The 25,687-nt window shown below is 39.8% G+C and overlaps 1 protein-coding gene across 1 annotated transcript in view; it reads left to right on the top strand.

Annotated features, from left to right (window-relative positions):
* The window catches only part of LOC130018619 (protein mono-ADP-ribosyltransferase PARP14-like), a 159,984-nt gene that overhangs the window by 104,982 nt on the left and 29,315 nt on the right, over positions 1-25,687 (top strand). The window contains exons 11-13 of the mRNA XM_056109406.1: positions 8,188-8,250; positions 9,435-9,602; positions 23,515-23,721. Of these exons, the coding sequence (XP_055965381.1) occupies positions 8,188-8,250; positions 9,435-9,602; positions 23,515-23,721 (438 nt within the window). The remainder of the gene's footprint in view (positions 1-8,187; positions 8,251-9,434; positions 9,603-23,514; positions 23,722-25,687) is intronic.

Below are 25,687 nucleotides of genomic sequence, written 5' to 3'. Positions count from 1 at the left end.
TATGCTTATAGGGATTACATTGAATATGTATAATGCTTTGGGGAGTATTACCATGGAATATGAGCAGGGAATATGTTTCCATTTCCTCGTGTGCTCTTTCTTTCTTGAAGTAGCATTCTGTAGTTTTCTTTGTACAGGTGCTTTACCTCCCTAGTTAAGCTGATTCTGAGGTATTTGATTTTTTGAGGCATGTTTGTGATTGGGATTACTTTTTTTCATGTCACATTCTTCTCTCTCATTATTTGCATTTACGGAAGCCATGGACCTTTGGTTTTATAGCCTGCAAGTTTACTATACCAATCTATTGTTTCCAGAAATTCTTGGTGGAGGCTTTAGGGTTCTCTAAATATAGTATCATATCATCTGCGAATAGCGAGTGCTTGATTCTTCCTTTCCTATCTGGATGCTCTTCATATAATTTTCTTGCCTAACCGATATTGCAATTACTTCCAGTATTATATTGAAGAGAAGTGGTGAGAGTGGGCATCCTTGTCTTGTCCCTGATCTTAGAGGGAAGACTCTTAGTTTTTCCCCATTGAGGATAATGCTTGCCATTAACTTGTGGTAGATGACTTTGACTATATTGAGGAAAGTCTCTTCTATACCCATTTTGGTGAGAGTTTTCATCATAAACGGGTGCTGGATCTTGTCAAATGCTTTTTCTGTCTCTATTGATACAATTCTATGGTTTTTATCTTTTCTTTTGTTGATATGATGGATTATGTTGATTGATTTCCGAATGTTAAACCATCCTTGCATCCCCCGGATGAATCCCACTTGGTTATGGTGTATGATCTTTTTGATGAGTTGTTGAATTCTATTTGCTGGTATTTTGTTGAGAATTTTTGCATCCTTGTTCATCAGGGATATCAGCCTTTAGTTTTCTTTTTTTTTCCTTCTTTTTTTTGTCGTGTCTCTATTACAGTTTCAATTACTTTGATATTAGTGGGTCTAATCAAGTATTCCAGTACTTAGCTCAACTTTGGGAGATGATAGGAATCCAGAAATTTATCTATTTTTTCTAGGTTCTCTTGTTTCGTGGCTTACGAACTTTCAAAGTAGTCTCTGATGATCTTTTTAATTTCTCTGGTTTCTGTTGTGATGTCCCCCTTTTCATTTCTGATTCAGTTTATTATGGTTCTCTCTCTTTCTTTGTGAGTTTTGATATTGGTTTAGCAATTTTCTTTATTTTCTCAAAGAACCAGCTCTTGGTTTCATTGACTTTTTACATTGTTTTTGGGTTTCCATGTCGTTAATTTCTGCTTTAAGTTTTGTTACTTCTTTCCTTCTGAACTTCTTTTGTTAGTCCTTTTCTAAGAACTTGAGCTGTGAAGTCAAGTTTTTTATGTGGGCCCATTCCTACTTCCTTAGAAATACTTGCAGAGCTATAAATTTCCCCTTAATGCTGCTTTAGTTGTGTCCCACAGGTTCTGGTAGATTGTGTCTTTATTCTGTTTTATTCCAGGAATCTTTTGATTTCTTAGACCCACTCATTATTCAACAATGAGTTGTTTAATTTTCAGGTGTTTGATTTGGTTTTCCACTCTGTGTGTGATTAACTTCTATCTTCAGTACATCATCTGAAGAGATAGTTGATACAATTTATGTCTTCCTGATTCTATTGAGGTATGTTTTGTGACCCAGCTCAAGGTCTATTTTATTTTTTTTATTTTTTATTTTTATTTTTTTTATTAGTGAAACACCATGAGGTACAGTTGTAGACTTACAAATTTTTGTGCTTGGGTTTCAGTTATACAATGATCAAGTACCTACCCTTCCACCAGTGCCCATTTTTCCACGACCACGGGTTCCAGTATCCCTGCCACCCTCCCCATCCCCCCCATCCCACCCTGCCTCTGTGGCAGGGTGTTCCCTTTTGTTCTCTCTCTCCTTTTGGATGTTGTGGTTTGCAAAAGAGGCATTGAGTGGCAATCATGTTTGGTCCATAGTCTACTTTCAGCATGCTTCTCCCATCCTGGGAGGATCCTCCCAACACCCTTTATTTGGTGCTCCTTTCTCTATCTGAGCTCCCTTTTCCTCTAGTATGTGTGTCTGCCTCCAAGCCATGGAGCAAAACTCCTGGTACTAATCTCGGCCACTCTTGGGTGTTAGTCTCCTATTTTGTTACTTTATGTTCCCCAGATAAATGCAATCTTTCTATGTTTATCCCTCTCTTTCTGACTCATTTCGCTTAACATGATACTTTCCATGTAGTATCACTTGTATGTAAATTTCATGACTTCATCTTTTCTAACAGCTACATAGTACTCCATTATGTAAATGTACCAAAGTTTCTTTAACCAGTCATTTGTTCTCGGGCACTCAGGTTTTTTCCAGATTCTGGCTATTGTAAAGAGGGCTGCAATGAACAAACAAGTGCAGATGTCACTTCGACTATACTTTTTTGCCTCTCTATGATATATTCATGAGTGGTATTGCTGGGTCAAATGGGAGCTCAATTTCTAATTTTTTGAGAATCGTCCATACTGTTTTCCAAAAGGGCTGAACCAGTCAGCTTTCCCACCAGCAGTGAAGGAGGGGTCCCTTTCTCATCACATCCACGCCAGCACTGGTTACTTTTGTTCTTTTGGATGTTGGCCAGTCTCTGTGATGTGAAATGATATCTCATTGTGGTTTTGATCTGCATCTCCCTGTTGATTAATGACGTAGAGCATTTTCTCATGTGCCTTTTAGCCATTCGGATTTCTTCTTTGAGAGTTTCTGTTCATTTTGTTGCCCCATTTTTGATGGGGTTGGATATTTTCTTCTTGTGGAGTTCAACCAGTAACAAGGTCTATCTGAGAAAATGTTCTATATGCACTGGAAATAATGTGTTGTTGTGCCCAAGGTTCAGATCCCAAATTGTGGAGAGACCCAGTTCCACACATGGTAATGCAGAAGCAAAAGAACTTTATTACTAGCCCAAGCCAGCACTAGCCCAAGCCAGGGTCCAAGTCTCATCCAACACAGTGGAGTCTTGACAAGTACCCCAACTCCAACTCACAAGCAGTTTATATAGTTTTCAGTTAAGAAGTGGTTTATATATTGGTCTATTTTTAACCTAGCCCTATTTCAGCAATGGTCAGCAATTAGACAGCAGGTACCAGTAAAGGTTTGGTGTTATTTCAAAGAAGGATGAGACGACCCCTCATCACTGGCCAGATCCAACTGCCTAGTTTCTTATCTAAGTGAATTACTCAATTGGGAGTTTACCATAAACTGCAAGTCCTGCTTTGGGGAAACAGAATCTGAGGCCTAGTTGGAACTTAATGTTAACTGCATCTTGTCATGGCTGCTGCAGAGCCTGCTTTGGGGCCTCACTTTCTATTCTTTTTTGGAGGGGGGAGAGATTTAAAGCCCTGCATAGATCTATTAGTCCTCTCTCTTCTATTTCTTCCTTCAAAGCCATTGTTTCCTTGCTGAGTTTGATCCTTGCCTGATGCTTGACAACAGAGAGAAAGTTTACAGCATTTCAACATTGAGTATGATGTTGTTTGCTGTTTTATTTTACAGGGCCATTACTAGCTTGGGGTATGTCCCTAATATCCATATTTTGTTGAGGTTTTTTTTCACTATGTATGTTAAGTTATGGAGGTTGAATTTTGCCTAAATATTTCTCTGAATATATTTTTATGATTATATGATCTTGATCTTTTCTTTTCATATGGTGCATCACATTAATTTATTTGCATTTTTTTATTTTATAAAGTAGTTCACAGTATTCGGTTACATTTAATATTCAAACACCAATCCCACCACCATTACACCTTCCCACCACCATATTTTGGATGTTTCCATCTGAACTCCAACCCTTGCCCCAAAGCAGAACTGAAATAATATATTTTATATTGTTTGTTATGAAAAACCACTGAAAATGCTACAAAAGGGTTTATTTGGAGAAAGAGTGTGAAGATGGTTGTATTTGACCCAGGGACCAGTAAGATCACTAACATTTTTTTAATTAATGATTATTTATTGAATCACTGTGGGAAAAGTTACAAAGCTTTCAGGTTTAAGTCTTGATCATGCAATCATCAAACACATTTCTCTTCACCAGTACTCATTTTTCACCACCAAGAACCCCATATACCCCTCCTCCCACCCCTCCAAATGCCTGTGAGGCAGATGAATTCTAGTTAACACTCTATCAACTTTGATTAGATTCATTGTTTCGACAAAAGATGCACCGTTATTATTTAGAGTTTACACCTCAAAATCAGACCTGCTGAAAAGGCATTGTGAAATAATTTGTTTTCTACAGCTGGTTGTAAAAACCAAATGATATCCCACGTCCGAGATAGTGGCTGTGCGATTTTGGATTTCTGATATTTTATTTATTAAGCCTGGAAGTATTTCAGCCAAGAGTCAGATAATTATAAGATTGGTTTCTGTGGCGCTAGAGCCATGGCCGTGCTGGAGAGCCGTTCATGGGGGGAAACTCGTGACCTTGGTAGGGGATGAAGGACTAGCTGGGAACGCCCCCCTTCCCTTGAGGTTTCAGTCACCCCATCGTGACCTGCTCATACCTGGCTTTCCAAAAACCTCTGAGGAGGCTGCCATCTTGCTGTCCAGAAGGAAAAAGGTGGAAGGGAGCAACACCTTTTCCCTTCTGGGCAGGCATGGTGGCTTGGATTAACACATAGTCAATTCACTTTTCTGCCACAAGCTGTCAGGCTCTACATTAAGTCCTTGTGCTTCTGAAGCCATGGCCGTGCCAGAGAGCCTCTCATGGGGGGCAACTTGTTACCTTGGTAGGGCGTGAAGGACGAGCCGGGAACGCCCCCCTTCCCATGAAGTTTCAGTTGCTCTGTTGCGACAGGCTCATACCTGGCTTTCCAAAAAGCTCCAAGGCGGCCGCCACCTTGCTGTCCAGAAGGAAAAAGGCAGAAGGGAGCAACACTTTTTCCCTTCCGGGCAGGCATGGTGGTATGGATTAAAGCATAGTCCATTCACTTTTCTGCCACAAGCTGTCGGGTTCTGCATTAAGCCCTTATGCTTCTGGAGCCATGGCCATGCTTGAGAGCCTCTCGTGCAGGGCTACTAACATGTTGTTAGAGGTTGAGTCGTGTGTGTGTGTGTGTGTGTTATATGTAAAAAATAAGACTGGTTGCCTCCAAGTTTGAACCCCATCAAATGTGGTGCAGTACTCTTGTATTATGGGTGGTGTGTGGTATGAAATGTAGAGGCCATGCAGTCCAGTAATAGGTTCACTCGTGGATGAGGCTTGGCCCAAGCATGTGGAGAGTGGCCATGAGCATGGCAGCAATTGAGTTCTGGAGGTTCCAGCTACAGGGGCTGGGTCTTTGGGGCAGGGAGGGGTCTCACCCACTCTCCCTCTGGAAAGCCCTGAATGGAACAGCCTGGTATGGGGTCCAGTGGCATGGTTATGGCTAGTGCCATGTTATGCTCCCTTCTGTGAAAGAAGGACCTGTGACTCTGGATGGTGGCCGATGATGACACTATCTGGCATCAGCCAGAGCTGGCTTATGGGAGTTGCCTGAGATAGGACACAGGTGGAGGATCCCCATTACCAGTCCCATTGAACCCAGAGTTCTCAGTCACAAAATTGTGCATACCCAGGTTTTCTGGGGATTCACTCATGCGTAAGGCTCAGCCCAAGCATTTGGAGAGCGACTGTGAGCATGGCAGCGGTTGAGTTCTAGAGGTTTTCGGTTGCCAGGGCTGGGTCCCTTGGGGCGGGGTAGGGTGATTTGCATGTATTGAATCATCCTTACAGACATAAGAATCTCCAACTTAATCATATTCTATGGTACTTTTGATTTATTGTTGCTAAGATTTTGTTGAGGATTTTTTGATCAATGTTCATCAGGGCATGAATCTATAATTTTTATACTGATTATCTCTATATAATTTAGGTATTAGTATAATATTTACTTCATAGAATCTATTAAAAAGGATACCTGTTTATTTGATAATTTGAAAGAGCTAGAGGAGTATAAAGAGTAATTCTTTGAAATTTTGATTCAATTCTCTGTGAACCCATCTGGACCAGGACTTTTTTCCTTGGGAAAACTTTTAATTTCTCTTTCAAGTTCCTTACTTTTTATTGACCTGCTAATGTTTTCTAGTTCTTTCTGATTAAATTTCAGGAGGTATTATGATTCTAATAATTAATTCCTGTATTTTGGTTTCTCTAGCATAGTTCTATAGTGTTGTTCATAATAACCTTGTATGATCTTTTGTATATTTGAGATGTCTGTTTTAAGTTCTCTCCTGTCTTCAAATTTAATAAGGTTTTCTATTTTTTTCTTCATAAATACAGCTAGTAGTTTGTTAATTTTGTTTTTTTATTGGAAAAATGCAACCAGCTTATGGTTTTATTGACCATTTTTGTTTTCTAGATGTCTTTTTATTTAATACAATTGTATCATTTCCTTCCTTTTACTTACTTTGAAATTCACTTATTGTCCTTTTCTAGTTTTTAAAGCTGTGAGGTCCTTAATTTAAGCTTTTCCCCCCCATTATAAACATGTACTACAATAAACTTCCCTGTTAGTGCTACCTTTGCTGAGTTCTATGAGATCTAATAATTTTTGTCTTTATTATCATTTAGTTTTATAAAACTTTTAAATTTTCTCTTTGTTTTCTCTTTGATCCAATTGTTATTTAGCAGCATGTTTTTTTCTGTTTTCAAATGTTAGAACTTTTCCCTACATTCTTTTTATATAATAATAAATTAAATTAATAATAAACTGTTAAAATCTCCTACTACTATTGTGTTACCATAGATGTGTCTTATCTAGTTGCCTTATAAACTTTGCTGTTCCTTTATTTGGACAAGCCTCCTCCCAATCTACTGATTCTTTATTATTTGATATCCATCCTTATCTCTAATTATTTTCTTTGGCCTTGAATGCTATTTTGTGTGATACATTTATAACTGTACCTGCTTTTTTTTTAGTTTATCATTAGTTTTTATGTTTTTTTCCCAGTCTTTTTCTCTGAATCTGTGTTTATTTTAACAATTCAAGTATAATCTTATAATCAACAGAATGTTGGATTCTGATTTCTGATTCATCTCTCCACTTGACATCCTTTTATTGAAGATTTAAGTACACTGGAATTTAGAGAAATAATTATATGGTTTAATTTGTTGTCATGCATCTACAAGGAGTTTGGTTGTTTATGCCATCAAATTTTTTCTTTTTATGGAGCCATTCAATAACCTTAAAAGAGGGTTTGTTTAGATACCACAAATTTCCTCACTTGCTGTTCAAAAGAATGTTTCATTTTTAATTCAATTCTGAGGATTGAATTACACTACTCTACACTACTTGCAGTATAGAATATTCTGGGTTGGAAGGTCCTTTTTTCAATTCTTTGTGTATATCATTCCACTTTCTTCTTCCCTGTAGTTTCATTAGAGAAATCTGTGAATTTTACGTTTAATCCTGTATATTAGGTTTTGCTTCCCTCCTGTTCTTTTAATGTATCTTTCTCTGTCATTATCTTTTGCTATTTTGAATGTAGTATGTTTTGGTATTGCTTTGTTTGGGTTTAATTTAGTTGGTTCTCTAAGCTCCAACCTCCCTCTACAAGTTGGAAAAGTTCTCACCTATTACTTCTTCAAGTAGCCATTATTCCCTTTTCTCTCTTTCCTTTCCTTCTGTAATTTGAGTCTGAGGTTTTTTCTCTCAGTATTTTCAACAACCACCATTCAATGAAGAATTGTATTTTTATTTTCTCTTTATTTTCTCATTCTATTTTCTATACTTCTCTGTCAATGGAGCTGTATACCATATTTTGAGGTCACTTATTTTATTTTCAGTTTCATTCATTCTGCCTCTAAGATATGACACTAAATTCTTTAGCTCTTTTATTTCTATACATATGAATTATTTCATTTTTCATTAGGGCCTCTTCAAATTCATTGATTCCCTGTTAATATATTTTTCAAGTGAATAGACATCAATATGATTGTCATTCTAACATGTTCTCCATGAAGACTAAAACTGTCTAAAGTAGTTGGAGAACTTCCTAGACATTTGTCACCCTCTGTTGACATAATTGAATTTTCTCAGCTTTCCATTGCTCCATTGTCTGAAAGGTGGAACTATGCCCACTCATTACTTCTGGGCTTCTCTTGCCAGTGTCCCATTCACAAAACCCAGTACTTTGTCTGTGCTTTTAAAATCATTTATTAACCATCTTAATTTTATCATGCAGGAGTGTCCAAGGCAATTTTGAATGGGGCTGGGAAAGAAGTGGAAGATGAATGTTTGCTTAAAGGTGAGAAGCAATGCTATTTAGGGTACTAAATTTGGGCCACATGGCTGAATCTGGGAGGATGGATGAGGCTGAGAAAAGAATTTAGAATGCAGAGAAAGCATATTCATCTTAAAAATCATATATTTATGTAAATTTCATGACTTCATCTTTTCTAACAGCTACATAGTACTCCATTGTGTAGATGTACCAAAGTTTCTTTAACCAGTCATCTGTTCTCAGGCACTCAGGTTTTTCCAGATTCTGGCATTTGTAAACAGTGCTGCAATGAACAAACAAGTGCACATGTCACTTCAAGTATACTTTTTTTTGCCTCTCTGGATATATTTTCAGGAGTGGTATTGCTGGGTCAAAAGGGAGCTCAATTTCTAATTTTTTGAGAATTGTCCATACTGTTTTCCAAACTGACAGAACCAGTTAGCATTACCACCAGCAGTGAAGGAGGGTCCTACTTGGAAAGTATCATGCTAAGTGAAATGAGTCAGAAAGAGAGGGACAGACATAGAAAGATTGCATTCATATGGGGAACATAAAGTAACAAAATAGGAGACTAATACCCAATAACAGCTGAGATAAGTACCAGGAAATTTACTCCATGACTCGGAAGCCAGCCGCACATGCTAGGGGGAAAGGCATCTCATATAGAGAAGGGTGCACCAAATAAAGGGTGTTGGGAGGATCCTCCCATGATAGGAGATGCATGCTGAAGGTAGGCTATAGACCGAACATGATTGTCACTCAATGCCTCTTTTGCAAACCACAACACTCCCAGAACAAAAAGGAATGCCCTGCCACAGAGACAGGGTGGGATGGGGGGATGTGGGGTGGGAGGGATACTGGGGTTAGTGGTGATGGAAAATGGACACTGATGGAGGGATGGGTACTTTATCATTGTAAAATTGAAACCCAAACACAAAAATTTGTAAGTCTACAACTGTACCTCAGGGTGTCTCATTAATGAAAATTAAAATAAATTTTTAAAAATCATATATTTAAATGATTGCATAAAACATTAGTATTAAAAAGAACCTCATAATCAAAGCAAAAAGATTCATCAAAGACAGTATTCCATAATTCTTGCATTCCCATAAATGCTTGACTTACCAAACTCAACTTCTTGTTTTTATACCATCAAACAATGGGATTCAGTTCTAATTTTGCATCTTTATTTTCCCTGTGATTTCCAGCTCAGCAGGTCCATGATCATTATATTGTTACTAAAGGTGGATTACTGAAGTGTAAGAACATTATTCATGTAATTGGCAGTAATAAAGTAAAGGATTCAGTTTCCTGTGTTTTGCAAGAGTGTGAAAAACGGAATTATGCTTCCATTTGCCTCCCAGCTATTGGTACAGGTATGTAAACCAGATGTCAAAGCGAAACCTGATCGCACACCTTTCTCACTGATATGGTACTGTTAACTTAGATAATGCCCAATAAGAAAGGACATTGCCCTTACTCCACTGACAGCCCCTGAGAGAGATTACACAGCCTGTGGGTTCTTCAGGAAAAATGAAGGAAATTAAAAAGCATTGGAGTATTAGATTCCAACTAATATGGTGAAGCAGGAGGAGGGAGGGAACAAAGGAGTAGGGGGAAAAGACTATCTTTCATTTGTCCCTTCTTCCTTTTCCAGTCCTCTACAAATTTCATATTATTGAGTTTTGCTTCATCTCTGTCCTCTCCATTCTGAACATCAGTGCACACACTTTTGCTTCCTTTAGCCCCAGAAGAATTCCTTTCCCTTTTCTCTCACCTCTTCAACAGTATGCGTTGGGGTGGGCCTTTTCTATGAAGAAAGTTCTGTCACAAGTCAGTGTCTTGTATGGGCCACAAGTCACCTCTCTGCACTTTCTCTTTATAGTATACTACTTGTTTCTTTACTTTCTTTGTATTTTGAAATGATAAAATGATTGTGTAATCCTTCACATACAAGGTTGATACTTCAGGTTTATCATTATTAAGGTGAGACAAGGGATGTGAATCATGTTTGTGGTGAGGAAAACTTTCTTGGTCCTTCTCAGAAAGCTAATCCCAGGACACAGCCTTCTCAAACCTAAAGTGAAATCAAGGTGATTAGTTTCAGCACTGAACCTATACTTCTGTTGCTTGGAAGTGACTTTCACTTCTATACTTCAAAAATTTATCCTCAATAAACAAAACCATCATTGCCACTTTCTGGGCCTCTTGTCACCCTTTATTCCTTTTGAAATGCTGAAGTGCTCTGCAATTATTCTAATGTCCCTGCATGACCTTTGATCTTGTTGAGACTGAAGCAGTCATTGAAGCCCTACCTAAATAGGGCATTCAAACTCAATACATCAGGATCCTCCATGAGCTGTACTGCGGATTCACTACCAGGATCTCACCATTATACAGGGAGGTGATCATAGATGTCAAGGAAGGGGTTCAGCAGGGTGATACCATTTCACCGAAGCTCTCCAGTGCCACCCTCGAGAACATCATGCAACGACTGGAATGGGAAGGAATGGGATTGAAGATAGTTGGTCGGCAACTACACCACCTTCGCTTGGCTGATGACATCGTTCTAATAACACCAAGCATCAGCCAAGCAGCACAAATGCTGGCCAATTTCGGACAGTGAGTGTGGAAAGGTCGGACTCCAGCTGAATCTCACCAAGACAATGTTTATGAGAAACGGTCTCGTTCCTGACGTTCCATTCACTCTCAACGGGATGAATATCTTCGAATGCAACAGTTATGTGTTCCTACGTCGGGAAATCAACATGACGAATGACCGGGCACCTGAGTTGTGCAGAAGGAAGAGAGCAGTTTGGGACGCCTTCAAGAGCGTCAAAGAAATAGCTAAGAGGACGAAGAACCTCCAGCTTCGGGCACATCTCTTTGATTCCACTGTTCTTCCTGCATTAACATACGCCTCTACACAAGTAAACCAAGGCACATGGATACTCCTTGATTATCTTCTTTGCCTCTATATCTCCCTGACCTGGTCCTCAGACTAAAGAATATCTTAAAATTTTTCTGCTCAAGAATTTTTTGTTCCCAAGAAATTTTTACATACTCCTGAGCAATTAAAAGGGTATGTAAAAAGGTATTTTAAAGGTACACAAACTAAATATTTTATAAAAATAAAGAATTTCTTCGTTTTTTTTTTAAAGTTTCCTTACCTTTGATGGGCTTAAAACCCATAGTTTAACAAAATAAGGACTAATGGATGAAGAAGTTATCTCTCTGATGGGGTATTTATCAGGTAAAGTAGGACTATGATCGAGGCAGCTTCTGCTCAGGAAACTTTTTCTGGGGCTAAGAAGATGCAATGGCCTGTCTAGGTGATGAAAATGGGTATTCAGAAATTTCTGTAAGCCCAGTGCCAAATCTAAGCTCCACATATTTTCTGTGCATACTTGTCTTCCCTTTGGTATGTCCCAAAATTTTTTTAAGCAACATTTTCTACCTATCTAGAACCCTTGACTCAATTTGCTTTGTATTCTTTTTTAAGCAACATTTTTTACCTATCTAGAACCCTTGACTCAATTTTCTTTGTATTCTTTTTTAAATTTTTTTTTTATCTTTTATTGATTCACTATGAGATACATAGCTACAAAGTTGTTCATGATTGGGGTTCAGTCACACAATGTTCCAGCACTCATTTCTTCACCAGTGTACATTTCCGACCCTCAAAGTCCCCAGTTTCCCTCCCGCAACCACCCTCCAGCCTGCCTTTATGGCAGGCACTTTTCTTCTTTCTCTCTCTTCATTATCCGTTCATTATGATTATATCTTCATTATTTTTATATTTTATCTTTGTCATCTGTTGATTATCATTATCTCTTCATTATCATTCATCTTTTCATTAGTTTCCCAATTATCTTACACAAGCTCAGGTATTGGAGATAGAATGAAGAATCTACTAGGATCACCTCACCCTCTGAGATGTGCTTGCAACACTTCAATACAGCATGGTGCTTGTTATACACAGGAAGGGGTATGAGACAAAAGAAGAATCACAGGGCAAGCATAAATTCAGGCTGTTATTAGGTCCTTCCTAAATATCTTAGCAACCCACACCCAGCTTTTCATTTGGCCTCATTTCTTTGTTCAGCTCTTGTCTTGTGCTTGTACTTTCTTTAATCTTCTCTCTGGGAGATTTGGCTCCCATTCCAGCAGACTCATGCAACCAATACACAGATACATCTTTCTCAAAAACAGATCTATTCTCAGAGCAAGAGCAATAGTACAGTGTGTAAGGCATTTGTCTTGCACGTGGCTGACCTGGGTTCAATCTCCAACATCCCATATGGTCCCCCATGAACCGCCAGGAATAGTTCCTGAGTGCTGAGCATCGCTGGGTGTGACCCAAAAAGCAAAAAAATAATAATAATCTATTCTCTCAAACAAACATAAGAAACATAAATCTTTGTTTCTTCTACACACAACTGTTCATCTCCATTTATCATATCCACTGTGTCCCAGTAAATATTTATTGAGAGCAAATGAATATCTACAACACTTTCATTTAACATCCTCCAAATATCTTGTGATAACAACAGCTTTGCAAAGGAGTAGTTCCTTCTTTCTTTGAAGATCTAATTTAAGAAGTCAATTTTGTTTTAGTTAGAGTCAGTCTGCATTCCTATCATTATCTTCATGGTGTAGAAAAAAAATCTTCTCTTATTTTCTGCAATAATAGTAGGTGCCATCAACATGGAATATAAAATGGGTTTGCATTTATAACACAAGCTGACCAGAGTACTTTAATATTGCAGTGCTTTACATGTGACTTTGCCAGCTGCCATGGACATAGTATTGTTTCCATGAATTTTCATTTGATTTGTGATGCTCATATCTATGAAGTAAACTATAGAATACATATGTAACTTGCTGAAAATAAAAAAGATCTGCTTAGTAAGCAAGGTTAACATCTTTTTAGTTGATTAAAAACTCACTGAGCAAAGGAGAAATACTTCCTGAAAGTTCATAGATAACTTGCATACAAGAAACTACAAATTACAAAATACAGGTTTTAATCACTTATATCACATTATTTTAGTTTAAATTCTGTACTCAAATACCTGGGATATTGAGTGTAGAGTCAAGTGATAACTGAAAAAACAAATAAATTTTTTTTTATAAAATGTGATCTTCTAATATAAATCAGCATCTTTAGTTTTTTTATTTAAAAAAAATTATTAGTGTATCACCAGAGGTACAGTTAAAGACTTACAAACTTTCGTGCTTGTGTTTCAGTCATACCCATTGAGTACCCGTCCCTCCACCAATGCTCATTTTCCTCCACAAATAGTCCCGACATCTCTCCCAGCACCCCCACCCAGTTCCCTCCACCCCACCCCGCCTCTGTGGCAGGGCATTCACTTTTATTCTCTCTATCCTTTGGGGTGTTGTGGTTTGCAATAGAGGTGTGGCCATCATATTTGGTCTATAATCTACATTCAATCCTCATCTCCCATCCCGAGCAGGCCCTCCTAGCACCATTTACTTAGTGTTCCCTTCTCTGTCTGAGCTGCCTTTACCCCCAGCATGTGAGGACGGCTTCTAAGCTGTGGAGTAATCCTTCTGGTACTTATCTCTACTATTCTACTACTAGTCTCCCATTCTGTTACTTTATATTCCACAAATGAGTGCAATCTTTCTATGTCTGTCCCACTCTTTCTGACTCATTCACTTAACATGATTCTTTACATGTTGATACACTGTATGCAAATTTTATGACTTCATCTCTTTTAACAGCCACTAACTGTTCCATTGTTTAGATGTACCAAAGTTTCTTTAACCAGTCATCAGGCACTCGGGTTTTTTTCCAGGTTTTGGCTATTGTAAACAGTGCTGCAATGAACATATAAGTGTAGATGTCTTTTCAACTATACTTTTTTTGCATCTCTGGGATATATTCCCAGAAGTGGTATTGCTGGGTCAAGTGGAAACTCAGTTTCAAATTTTTGAGAAGCGTCCATACTGTTTTCCAAAAGGGCTGAACCAGTTGGCATTCCCACCAGCAGTGAAGGAGAGTCCCTTTCTCCCCACATCCACGTCTATACCAGTTACTTCTGTTCTTTTGGATGTGGGCCATTCTCTGTGGTGTGAAATGAGATCTCATTGTTATTTTGATCTGCATCTCCCTGAGTATTAGTGATGAGGAGCATTTTTTCATGCTTAGCCTTTCGGATTTCTTCTTTGAGAAAGTTTCTGTTCATTTCATCGCCCCATTTTCTAATGGGGTTGGATGTTTTCTTCTTGTGGAGTTCAACCAGTGCCTTGTAAATCCTTGATATCAACCCCTTATCAGATGAATATTGGGTAAATACCCTTTCCCATTCTGTAGACTGTCTTTGTATTCTGGTCACTGTATCTTTTGAGGTGCAGAAGCTTCTCAGTTTAAGGTAGTCCCATTTGTTTATCTCTGTATCCAAATGCTTAGCCAATGGTGTGTCACCTTTAAAGATACTTTTAACTTCAATGTCGTGGAGGGCTTTGCCGACCTTTTCTTCAATGTACCTGATGGATTCTGGTTTGATATTGAAGTCTTTAATCCACTTTGATCTGACTTTTGTGCATGGTGATTAGGTAGAGGCTGAACCCATTTTTTGCATGTAGCTGTCAAGTTTTGTCAGCACCATTTGTTAAAGAGGCTTTCCTTGCTCTATTTCACATTTCTTGCTCCCTTATCAAAGATTAGATGATCATATACTTGAGAATGTGTGTCAGGATATTCAACGCTGTTCTTTTGGTCTGCAGCTCTGCCTTTGTTCCAGCAACATGTTGTTTTAATTATTACCACTTTGAAGTGGAGTTTGAGGTTGAGGAATGTGATGCCTCCAATCTTCTTTTTCCCAAGAATTGCTTTAGCTATTCGTGGGGGCTTATTGTTCCATATGAATTTCAAGAGTGTTTGCTCTATTTCTTTGAAGAATTTCGTGGGTGTCCTTATAGGGATCGCATTGAATCTGTATAATTCTTTGGACAGTATTGCTATTTTGACAGTGTTAATTCTCCCAATCCATGAGCAGGGGATATCTTTCCATTTCCTCATGCCCTCTTTTATTTCATGAAGTAGAGTTTTGTAGTTTTCTTTTTAGAGGTCTTTTTCCTCCTTAGTTAAGCTGATTCCGAGGTACTTGATTTTCTGAGGCATAATTGGGAATGGGATTGCTTTTTTCATGCCACTTTCTTCTCTCTCATTATTTTCATATAGGAAAGCCATGTAGTTTTGGGTATTGATTTTATAGCCTGAAACTTTACTATACTAGTTTATTGTTTCTAGGAGTTTCTTGGTTGAGGCTTTAGGGTTCTCTAAATATAGTTTCATGTGATCTGTGAATAGTGAGAGCTTGATTTCTTCCTTAAATAGCCCTTAACATCCTTTTCTTGCCTAACAGCTATTGCAAGTACTTCAAGTACTATATTGAACAGAAGTGGTGGAGTGGGCATCCTTGCCTCATCCCTTATCTTAGAGAGAAGGCTGTAGGTTTCTCTCCATTGAGGATCATACTTGCCATAGGCTTTTGGTAGATGGCTTTGACTATATTGAGAAAAGTCCCTTCTATACCCATTTTAGCAAGAGTTTTTTATCATAAGCGGGTGCTGGATCTTGTGAAATGCTTTCTCTGCATCTATTGATATGATCATATGGTTTTTATCTTTTCTTTTGTTGATATGATGGATTATGTTGATTGATTTCTGAATGTTAAACCATCCTTGCATTCCTGGGGTAAATCCCACTTGGTCATGGTATATAATCTTTTTGATGAGTTTGGATTCTATTTGCTAATATTTTGTTGAGGATCTTTGCATCCGTGTTCATCAGAGATATCAGCCTGTAGTTTTTTTTCCTTTTTTGTGGTGTCTCTGTTTGCTTTTTGTATTAGGGAGATATGCACCTCATAGAAACTGTTTGGGCAAGTTTCTGTTTCTTCAATTTCCTGGAAAAGCTTGGGAAGAACTGGCAATAGGTTCTCTTTAAAAGTAAGAAAAAATTCCTTTATCAAAGATTAGGTGATCATATGTTTGGGGGGAGATGTCAGTATTTTCAACTCTCTTCCATTGGTCTGCTGTCCTGCTTTTGTTCCAGTACCATGCTGTTTTAATTATTATTGCTTTGTAGTAGAGTTTTAAGTTAGGGAGGTTGATTCCTCCCATTTTCTTTTTCCCAAGAATTGCTAAGCCAAATGAGTCAGAAAGAGAGGGATAGACAGAAAGATTGCATTCATCTGGGGAACATAAAGTAACAAAATAGGAGACTAATACCCAAGAATAGCCAAGATAAATACCAGGAGGTTTACTCCAAGGCTTGGAGGCCAGCTTCACACTCTAGGGGTAAAGGCAGCTGAGATGTAGAAGGGAGCACCAATTGGGGGGTATTAGAAGTATCCCCCCAGGATGGGAGAAGCATGCTGTGACCGAACACGTTGCCACTTGATGCCTCTTTTGCAGGCCACAGCACCCAAAATAGAGTGAGAACAAAAGGGAGTTCCATGCCACAGAGGCAGGATGGGATGGGGGGGATAAGGGAGGTGGGAGGGGTACTGGGATCTGTGGTGGTGGAAAATGGGCACTGGTGGAGGGATGGGTACTCGATCATTGTACAACAGAAACCCAAGCACAAAAATTTGTAAGTCTACAACTGCACCTCATGGTGTTTCACTAATAAAAAAATTTTTTTTAAAAAAGTGTGGAAAAATTCACTAGTGAATCTTTCTGAACCTGGGCTTTTGTTTTTGGAAAGAATTTTGACTACAGTTTCAATTTCTTTGATATTAATAGGTCTATTCAGGTATTCCAGATCTTCTTGGTTCAACTTTGGGAGATTATAGGAATTCAGGAATTTATCCATTTCTTCTAGGTTCTCTTCTTTTGTGGCATACGTTCTTTCAACATAGTCTTTGATGATCTTTTGAATTTCTTTGGTTTCTGTTGCGATGTCCCCCTATTCATTTCTGATTCAGTTTATTATGGTTCTCTCTCTTTCTTCTTTGTGAGCATTGTTAGTGGTTTATCGGTGTTGTTAATTTTTTCAAAGAACCAGCTCTTGGTTTCATTGATCTTTCGGATTATTTTTTGGGTTTCCATGTCATTAATTTCTGCTCTAAGTTTTGTTATTTCTTTTCTTCTGCCTGGTTTGGGCTCCTTTTGTTGGTTCTTTTCTAATCCTGAGCTGTGAAGTCAAGTTATCTATGTAGGCCCTTTCTTCCTTTCTGAGGAGTGCCTGCAGAGCTATACATTTTCCCCTTAAAACTGCTTTAGCTGGGTTCCATAGGTTGTGACTATAATATGTCTTGGAATCTTATTACTAGGATCTCTTTTAGCTGGCACTCTTCAGGCTCCTTGTATCTGGATGCCTGCATTCTTCAGCTCTGGGAACTTTTCAGCAATGATATTTTTAAATGTAGCTTTTTCATTGGGATTTTCTCCCTGTCCTTCTTGTACCCAATGATTCTAATGTTGTTCCTCTTGAAATCATCTCCTAGGTCTCTGATTCACCTAAGAGCTATTTTGAGGTCTTTTCCCATGGTTTGTTGTATTCTGTAAGGTTCCTGCAGCTCATCTTCAAGCTCGCTGGTTCTGTCTTTGTCTGTAACCATTCTACTGTTGAGGGCACCCACTGATTTTTTAATTTCATCTACTGAATATTTTATTAGTTACATTTCTGTTTGTAGTTTTCTGATTTCTGCTCTCATTTCTTTCTGTACTTTCTTGGTTGTCCATTCCAATTTTTCTTTCATGTCTTCCTTTAATTTACTGGATGCCTGCTCCATCGTTTCTTTGAGTTCATTCAACATCTTAAAAATTTCATCTCTGTATTCTTTATCAGCGAGATCATATTTGTGGGCAATGCCTGTGGAGGGGTCTGCACCCTTTTCATCATCCTCTCCTCATGGTGGGTATTTTCGCTGTTCCTTCATGATTTTGTAGTAGTATGGAGGTGGAACATTCCAGTTCACTATCAGTATTTCCCTCTAATTGCGAGAAAGGATTCTGGATGAGCTTGGTTCATGGTGGTCACCTTTTCCCCCTTCTAGAGTTTCACCTTCCTCTCAGGTGCTCCTCTGCGGCTTATGTGAAGTGTCTAGTGAAGCTACGGAGGATGTGTTCTTTAATATTGGGCTTGTATAGCTTCTTGTGTCTGTCAATATTATGATACAATTAGAATAGCCTATTGAACTATTGGCCTAATATATTTGAGATGGCCAGGATATTCTCCACAGAATCAGGTGATGGAGATGAAGATGTGAGTCCAGATGCTGGATAAGGCTAAAATAACTGCAGCCCTGGAAGCCACACCCAAAAGAGGTCATGCCCACTTCTGCAGAGGCCATGCCCCCGGGCCACAATGTGGGTAGTGTCAGGTGTGGGGGAAATGGAGCCCCCCCACTCTGGTTCGCTGACCTGGCTTAACCACTTAATCTCTTAACTTCCCGTTAGTCGTCGATTTGCTCGAGCGGGCGCCAGTAACATCTCCATTTGTCCCTGTTGCGTGCAAGTGTAGCCCAATGGCATCTGTTCGCTCCGGGAACATGAAGGGCCTCAAACCGATCATTCATCATCTTGACGAAGAAGTCTGACCATCTGGTAGGTGGGCGGCCATGCGGTCTTTTGACATCCCGTGGAATCCAGTCGGTAACAGCTCTAGTCCAGCGGTCGTCTTTAAATCTCATTACGTGACCAGCCCATCTGATTTTCGACACCTTGGCAAATGAGACAGCGTCCGTGATTCTTGATCATCGACAGATGTCAGAACTCCGGATTCGTTCTCTCATTTGAGTGAAACGTGATATTCCAAGCATAGCTCTTTCTATTCTTCTTTGGGAGATCTGAATAGCGTTCTCATCTTGTTTGCGTAGGGCTCAGGTCTCTGAGGCATATGTCAATGCAGGAAGAACAGTGGAATCAAAGAGATGTGCCCGGAGCCGGAGGTTCTTCATCCTCTTAGCTATTTCTTCGACGTTCCTGAAGGCTTTCCAAGCCGCTCTCTTCCTCCTGCGCAGCTCGGGTGCCAGGTCATTTGTCATGGTGACCTCTCGACCTAGGTACACATAGCTGTTGTATTCAGAGATGGTCATTCCGTTGAGAGCGAATGGGGCGTCAAGAACGAGGCTGTTTCTCATAAACATTGTCTTCGTAAGATTCAGCTATAGTCCGACCTTTCCACACTCACGGTCAAAGTCGGCCAGCATTTGTGCCGCTTGGCTGATGTTTGGTGTTATTAAAACAATGTTATCAGCAAAGCGGAGGTGGTGTAATTGCCGAACATCTATCTTCACTCCCATTCCTTCCCATTCCAGTCGTCGCATGATGTTCTCGAGGGTGGCACTGAAGAGTTTCGGTGAAATGATATCACCCTGCCGCACCCCTCTCTTGACATCAACGATCACTTCTTTGTAGAATGGTGAGATCCTGGTAGTGAATCTGTAATACAGCTCACAGAGAATCCTGATGTATTGGGCTCGAATGCCCTGATTGGCTAGGGCTTCAATGACCGCTTCCATCTCAACAGAATCAAAGGCCTTCTTTAAATCAATGGACGTTAAACAGAGTGGCATCTTGAACTCCTGAGAAACCTCAATGAGCTTGGTTATCATGTGGATATGGTCGATGGTGCTGAATCCTTTGCGGAACCCTGCTTGCTCGCATGGTTGTCCTTCATCTAGTGTTCTGCCAATCCTATTTAGGATGATTCGAGTGAACAACTTGTAGATGACAGACAATAGGCAGATCGGGCGCTAGTTGCCAATGTCATGGATGTCTCTCTTCTTGAACAGTAGTACGGTCCTGCTGGTTTTCCATTGGGACGGAACCTTGCATTCAGACAGGTAGCAAGTGAAGAGCTGAGCTAGTGTATTGATGAGTACTGACGGCAGGTTTTTCAGGTGTTCAGGTCTGACCTTGTCTGGGCCGGGTGCTGTTTGTTTCTTTACCTACAAAATGGCGTGTCGGATTTCGGAGGGGAGAACGTTGGGAAGGACATATCCATCCTGTGGAATTTGGTATGTCGGCAAGTGGACATGACTGTCGAAGAGATTTGAGTAGAAGTCATGGATAATCTTCTCCATTGCCGTTCTGGAGGATGTGATGGATCCATCAGGACGTCGGAGGGCAGGCATGTTGGTCTTGTAGTTGGCGAAGGACAGGCGGGTGTTACGAATACTTTTCCCAGCTTCTGCCGCATCTACCAGTACTTCTGCTCTTCTCTCTTTGAGGTCTTCCTTGATCACATCTCTGCACTGCTTTGCTAGCTCGGACGTTAGCTTGCGGTTGCCTGAGGCATGCACCAAACCACGCTGGCGAATTAGCTCAAGAGTTTTCGAAGATAGGCAATTTTTTGTGGCTATCTCTCTCTTGGCGTTCCTCGCACATTCATGGAGGTGCTGAACCAGTCGATCGTATTCCTCGTCAATGTTGTCAACAATGGCATCTTCCCATGTTGCCGCAATAGTACCAAAGAGTTCCCAGTTGGTGGTCATTCTGGGAGTTCTCTTTTTGAACTTTGCAGCCCTTTCTCCCCACTCTGTGAAGTAGAATTTTGCACGAAGGAGACGATGGTCCGATCCTGTTTGAAATTTTGGGACAACAACGACATCGGTCAGGCAAAACCGTCGATTGAATATGATGTGGTCTATTTCGTTGTGGAATCGTCCACCGGGAGACTCCCATGTCCATCGTTTAGATTCTGCCTTCTGGAACTGTGAGTTACCATGAATGGTCTTGGTCGACATGATGAACTCAGACAGTCTCTCACCCTGTTCGTTCCATTCTAGGCCATGGGTCCCGATGTGAAGTTCTTCAGCTGATCTTCTCGGTCCTATCTTGGCATTAAAATCACCCACAATGATCTTGTAGAAGGTGTGGTCTTCTTTATAGAACTTCTCTAGCTCCATGTAGAACTTCTCGATTTCTCTTTCATCATAATGAGATGTTGGTGCGTAGACAACGAAGATAGAAACTGCAGGCAGTGAGCCACATCTTTTCAAATGTAAATGTCTGATTCGGGTTGTTAGGCATTCGAATGAATCAATGCTCTTGGCCAAGTTTGTGTTGACAAGGACACTGACGCCTCCAACACCTCTTTTATCGCATGTTCCGAGGAACAATTCTTCTCCAGTGTCGAAAACGGCATGGTGAGATTCGTGCCTTCTTGTCTCGGTCAGGCCCATGATGTCATACTTGATCATTCGCGCTTGTACCATCAGGTCCTCGATGGATGCATCTGATGCTAGCATACGTGCATTGAAAGTACAGACGATCATTTTTGTCTTCCTTCGTTGTGGCAGCCTAGGTCGGCCTTGAGATTTTGTCGGCCTCTCCTTTCTCATCCTTCTCAGTGCTGCCATGTCGGTGAAGCCTTCAGGGTCAGGTGAATGAGTCCAATTGTAGTTAATGGTTTTGGCATATCGAATACACAACGGATAGCTTGCCAGGCTCTTCCATGTGGGCGGAATACTCTCGGTAGTTTGCCAGTCTTTCCGAGAGGGATAGAGGCTTTTGGGGCGACCTCTAATCACCCTTGTAGGTGTTACCATATTTGAACCCTATCAAATATGGTACGACAATTCCGGAAGATGGGTATTTAGTGTCTTATGATGTGTCGCGCGGCTGCTTCGCCGGAAAGCGTCCTGAAGTGTGGCGACGGCTGGGTAGTGGAAGTAGTGTCTGCTGACCTGGCAGAGGGAGTAAACCAGGCACGGTGCTGGAGGGTGGTATAGGGGCAGACAGGGTGGTGCTCCAGAAGGTTGGGTTGCTCAGGGTCCGAGGGGACACCTGGGGTGTAGGCGCTGGGGAAATGGCGGCCCTGGTCTTATTCACTGGCCTGGGGGAGAGAGCAAACTGGTGGCAGCACTGGAGCATGGCACAGCATCTTTAGTTTTTTAAGGATATGTTCAGAACATTACTGAGACCAAAATATTAGCCATTATCCTTTTTTAATTTTAATTTTATAAAGTGGTTTACAATATTTGATTACATTTATTATTTGAACACCAATCCCACCAACATTACACCTTCCCACTACCATTTGGATGTTTCCATCCCGAACCCCAATCTCTGCCCCAAAACTAAACCAAAATATTTGTTTTGTATTGATTGTTATGAATAAACCGTTGAAAATGCTCCGAAACACTTTCCTTATAGGAGAGTGTGTGAAGATTGTTTAATTACACCCACGGGCTATTTAGACCTCCTATAAGAGATTATTAATATGTTGTGAAGGGTCGAGACTTGAGTGCCTATATATATGTGTATATATATATATATATATATATGTAAAAATGGAGCGATAGCACAGCGGTAGGGCGTTCGCCTTACAAGCGGCCAACGTGGCCGACCCGAGTTCGATTCCTCCGCCCCTCTCGGAGAGCCCGGCAAGCTACCGAGAGTATTCCATATGCCAGACACAGTAACAACAAAGTCTCCAATGGAGACGTTACTGGGCCCGCTCGAGCAAATCGACGATCAACGGGAGGGCCTTTACCTTTACCTTTACCTATGTAAAAATGTATTTCCTTCTAAGATTGCCTTATACTTTAAATCCCATCAAATATGGTGTGAGATATGAGGTGTCCGATAAAAATACCAAGGGAGTCTCAGCCCAAGAGTGGAGAGCTACTATGAGCATCATGGCGAGTGAATTGTGGAGGTTTGGGGCTACGGTGGCTGGGTCTCTTGGGGAGTTAAGGGGCATCACCTGCCCCCGTCTGGGGTGCTCCAAATAGTACAGCCTGGTGTGGGATCTGGTAGCATGGCTATGGCAAGTCATTTTATGCTCTCTTCCAAGAGAGAAGGACAATGAGTCTCAGGATCAAGGCCATTGATGAGATTATCTGGTGTCAGCCAGAAATGGCCTGTGGTCATGACTGCCAAGTTGCTGGAAACAGGGGTACTTGGGGAAAGTTCACTCATTCCCAGTTCCATTGAATATGGAGTTTTCAGTCACAAATCCCGCATACCCGAGTTTTCTGTGAATTCACTCATATTACCCATTATCCTTAACTCAAAGGAATACAGTTATCCGAGATCCATTGCATAAAGCAGATATTAATACCACACACGAAAGGTTAGACTTAATGGTTCTTTGTTAATTGTTAGGTAGTGGGTTTCCTGCCATCCTGTGACAAAATTTGACATTGCATCTAAGACTGAAGTATTTCCTGATGTATTGTTAGAAAAGACCATCAAGATGAAAATGTTGGGAATTAGGTCTTTTTCTATAATGAAACCTCAAATTCATTCTTCAGCTGGATCTTTCTTTTCTAGACATTTATATTATTTGCCTTACAGGACAAGCCAATCAAGATCCAGTCAAGGTCGCTGAAGACATCATTAATGCCATTGAAGACTATATTGAGAAAGGGTCTGTCCAGTCTGTGAAAAGAGTTAAAGTTGTTCTATTTCAGCCCCATTTTCTGAAAATATTTTATGATGCCATGAAAAAAAGAGAAGGAGCTCAGTCTTCTGCATTGAAGTTTGTAATGTCTAAAGTTTCATGTGAGTTCTTCTTTATTATGAAGTGCATATTTTAACAGTGATGTCACATAAAAATAGGTCATCTTTCCAAAATAGCTGAGAGATTTCCAAAATATCAGATAATTCCAAAATATTAGATACTCCCAAGATATCAGATTGTTAAAAAAAAGTCAATGTCATTAACAATTACATGAAATAAAACAATATAAAAAAGAATAAATATAACCCAGGAGGCAAAAATCCTATCTATGTACCAGAAAGTATGAGACATTTATGAAAGAAATAAGAGGAAAAAAAGGAAACTGTTATTAATGTCTCAGGAATTTTGATAATAAATGTTGTTAAAATGTCCACATAAATTAGTCTATAGGTCCAGTGTGATTTCTATAAAAATTTACTGATTTTTTTCACAGAAATTGAAATTGCTCTAAAATTTGAGTGGGACTTTGTTTTTTAACATTTTACTCATTTTAATAGTTTCTACTAATTTAATTTTTTCCTTACTTAAAAAAATTACACATGTAAATAAACTGCACAAAGAGATCAAAGGAAGCCATGAGAAAAAGTATGTTTTTAGACTGTGAATGGTGGGGTTGCCATCCACTACCAAAATTATGCTTACTTTTAGTAAGCATTTATTTATTTTATTGAATCACCATGAAATACAGTTACAAAGCTTCCATGCTTGAGTTTAAGTCATACAATGATAGAACACCCATCCCTCCACCAGTGTACATTTTCTACCATTAATGTCCCCAGTAATGCCCCCCTCCCCATGCCACCCATTCCCCTGCCTCTGTGACAGACAATTTCCTCCTTACTCTCTCTACTTTTGGGCATTATGGTTTGCAATACAGATACTGAGAGGTTATCATGTTTGGTCCTTTGTCTACTTTCAGCACACATCCCCCATCCTGAGGGATCTCTCCAACCATCATTGACTTAGTGATTCCTTCTCTATTCCAGCTGCCTTCTCCCCCAGATCATGACACAGGCTTCCAGCTATGGAGCATCTTCCTGGCCCTTGTCTCTATGGTCCTTTGGTGTTAGTCTCATATTATATTATTTTATATTCTACAAATGAGTGCAGTCCTTCTATGTCTTTCCCTCTCTTTCTGACTCATTTCATTTAGCATGATATTCTCCATGTCCATTGAGTGGAACTTTTAAAGATTCTAAAAAGCCAAAAAATTTTTTAGATAGAATAAAAATCTTAAGCCTTATGATTCATGATTTTACTCTATATTATAATATTATATTGATAAAAGATATGGTGTTTGCATAAATGTATAAATACATAAATGTGTAACCTGAATGTAAGACTAGAAACAATAAAAGTACCAAAAGAAAATACAAAAAATAAGTCTTAAACATTGGACTTGGCAACTGTGTTGGACACCAAAATCAAAGACCACAAAAGCAAAAATAATCAAATGGGACTACCACAAACTAAAGGCATTCCTCACTGCAAAGAAACCATTACCAGAATGAAAAGGCAACCCCCAAAATGGGAGAATATATTTTCAAGTCATAGATATTATAGCACAGCAGTAGGGCATTTGCCTTGCACGCAGCCAGCCCAGCCGAGCCGGGTTCGATACCTCCGCCCCTCTCGGGGAGCCCGGCAAACTACGGAGAGCATCTTGCCTGCACGGCAAAGCCTGGCAAGCTACCCATGACGTATTCAATATGCCAAGCATAGTAACAACAAGTCTCAAAAATATGGAGACATCACTGGGCCCGCTTGAGCAAATCGATGAACAACAGGAGGACCGTGTTTGTTTGTTTTAGATATTATAAAATTTATTATTGAAAATAGAGTACTGACGCAATTTAGTAAAAAACAATCTGATAGAAAAATGGCCTAAATTTAAATAAAAATTTTCCTAAAGAAGGCATTTAGCTGCTACCTGGAAGGGTGTTCAACATCACAAATCAGATATCTGTTATAACCAAAGTCACAGTCCTTTAGATCACAGTATAATGA

This window comes from Sorex fumeus, unplaced genomic scaffold, assembly GCF_029834395.1.
Source record: "Sorex fumeus unplaced genomic scaffold, SorFum_2.1 ptg000265l, whole genome shotgun sequence".
NCBI lineage: Eukaryota > Metazoa > Chordata > Mammalia > Eulipotyphla > Soricidae > Sorex > Sorex fumeus.
The sequence above is the reverse complement of the archived record's forward strand: the minus strand, read 5'-3'. Positions and strand labels throughout refer to the sequence as shown.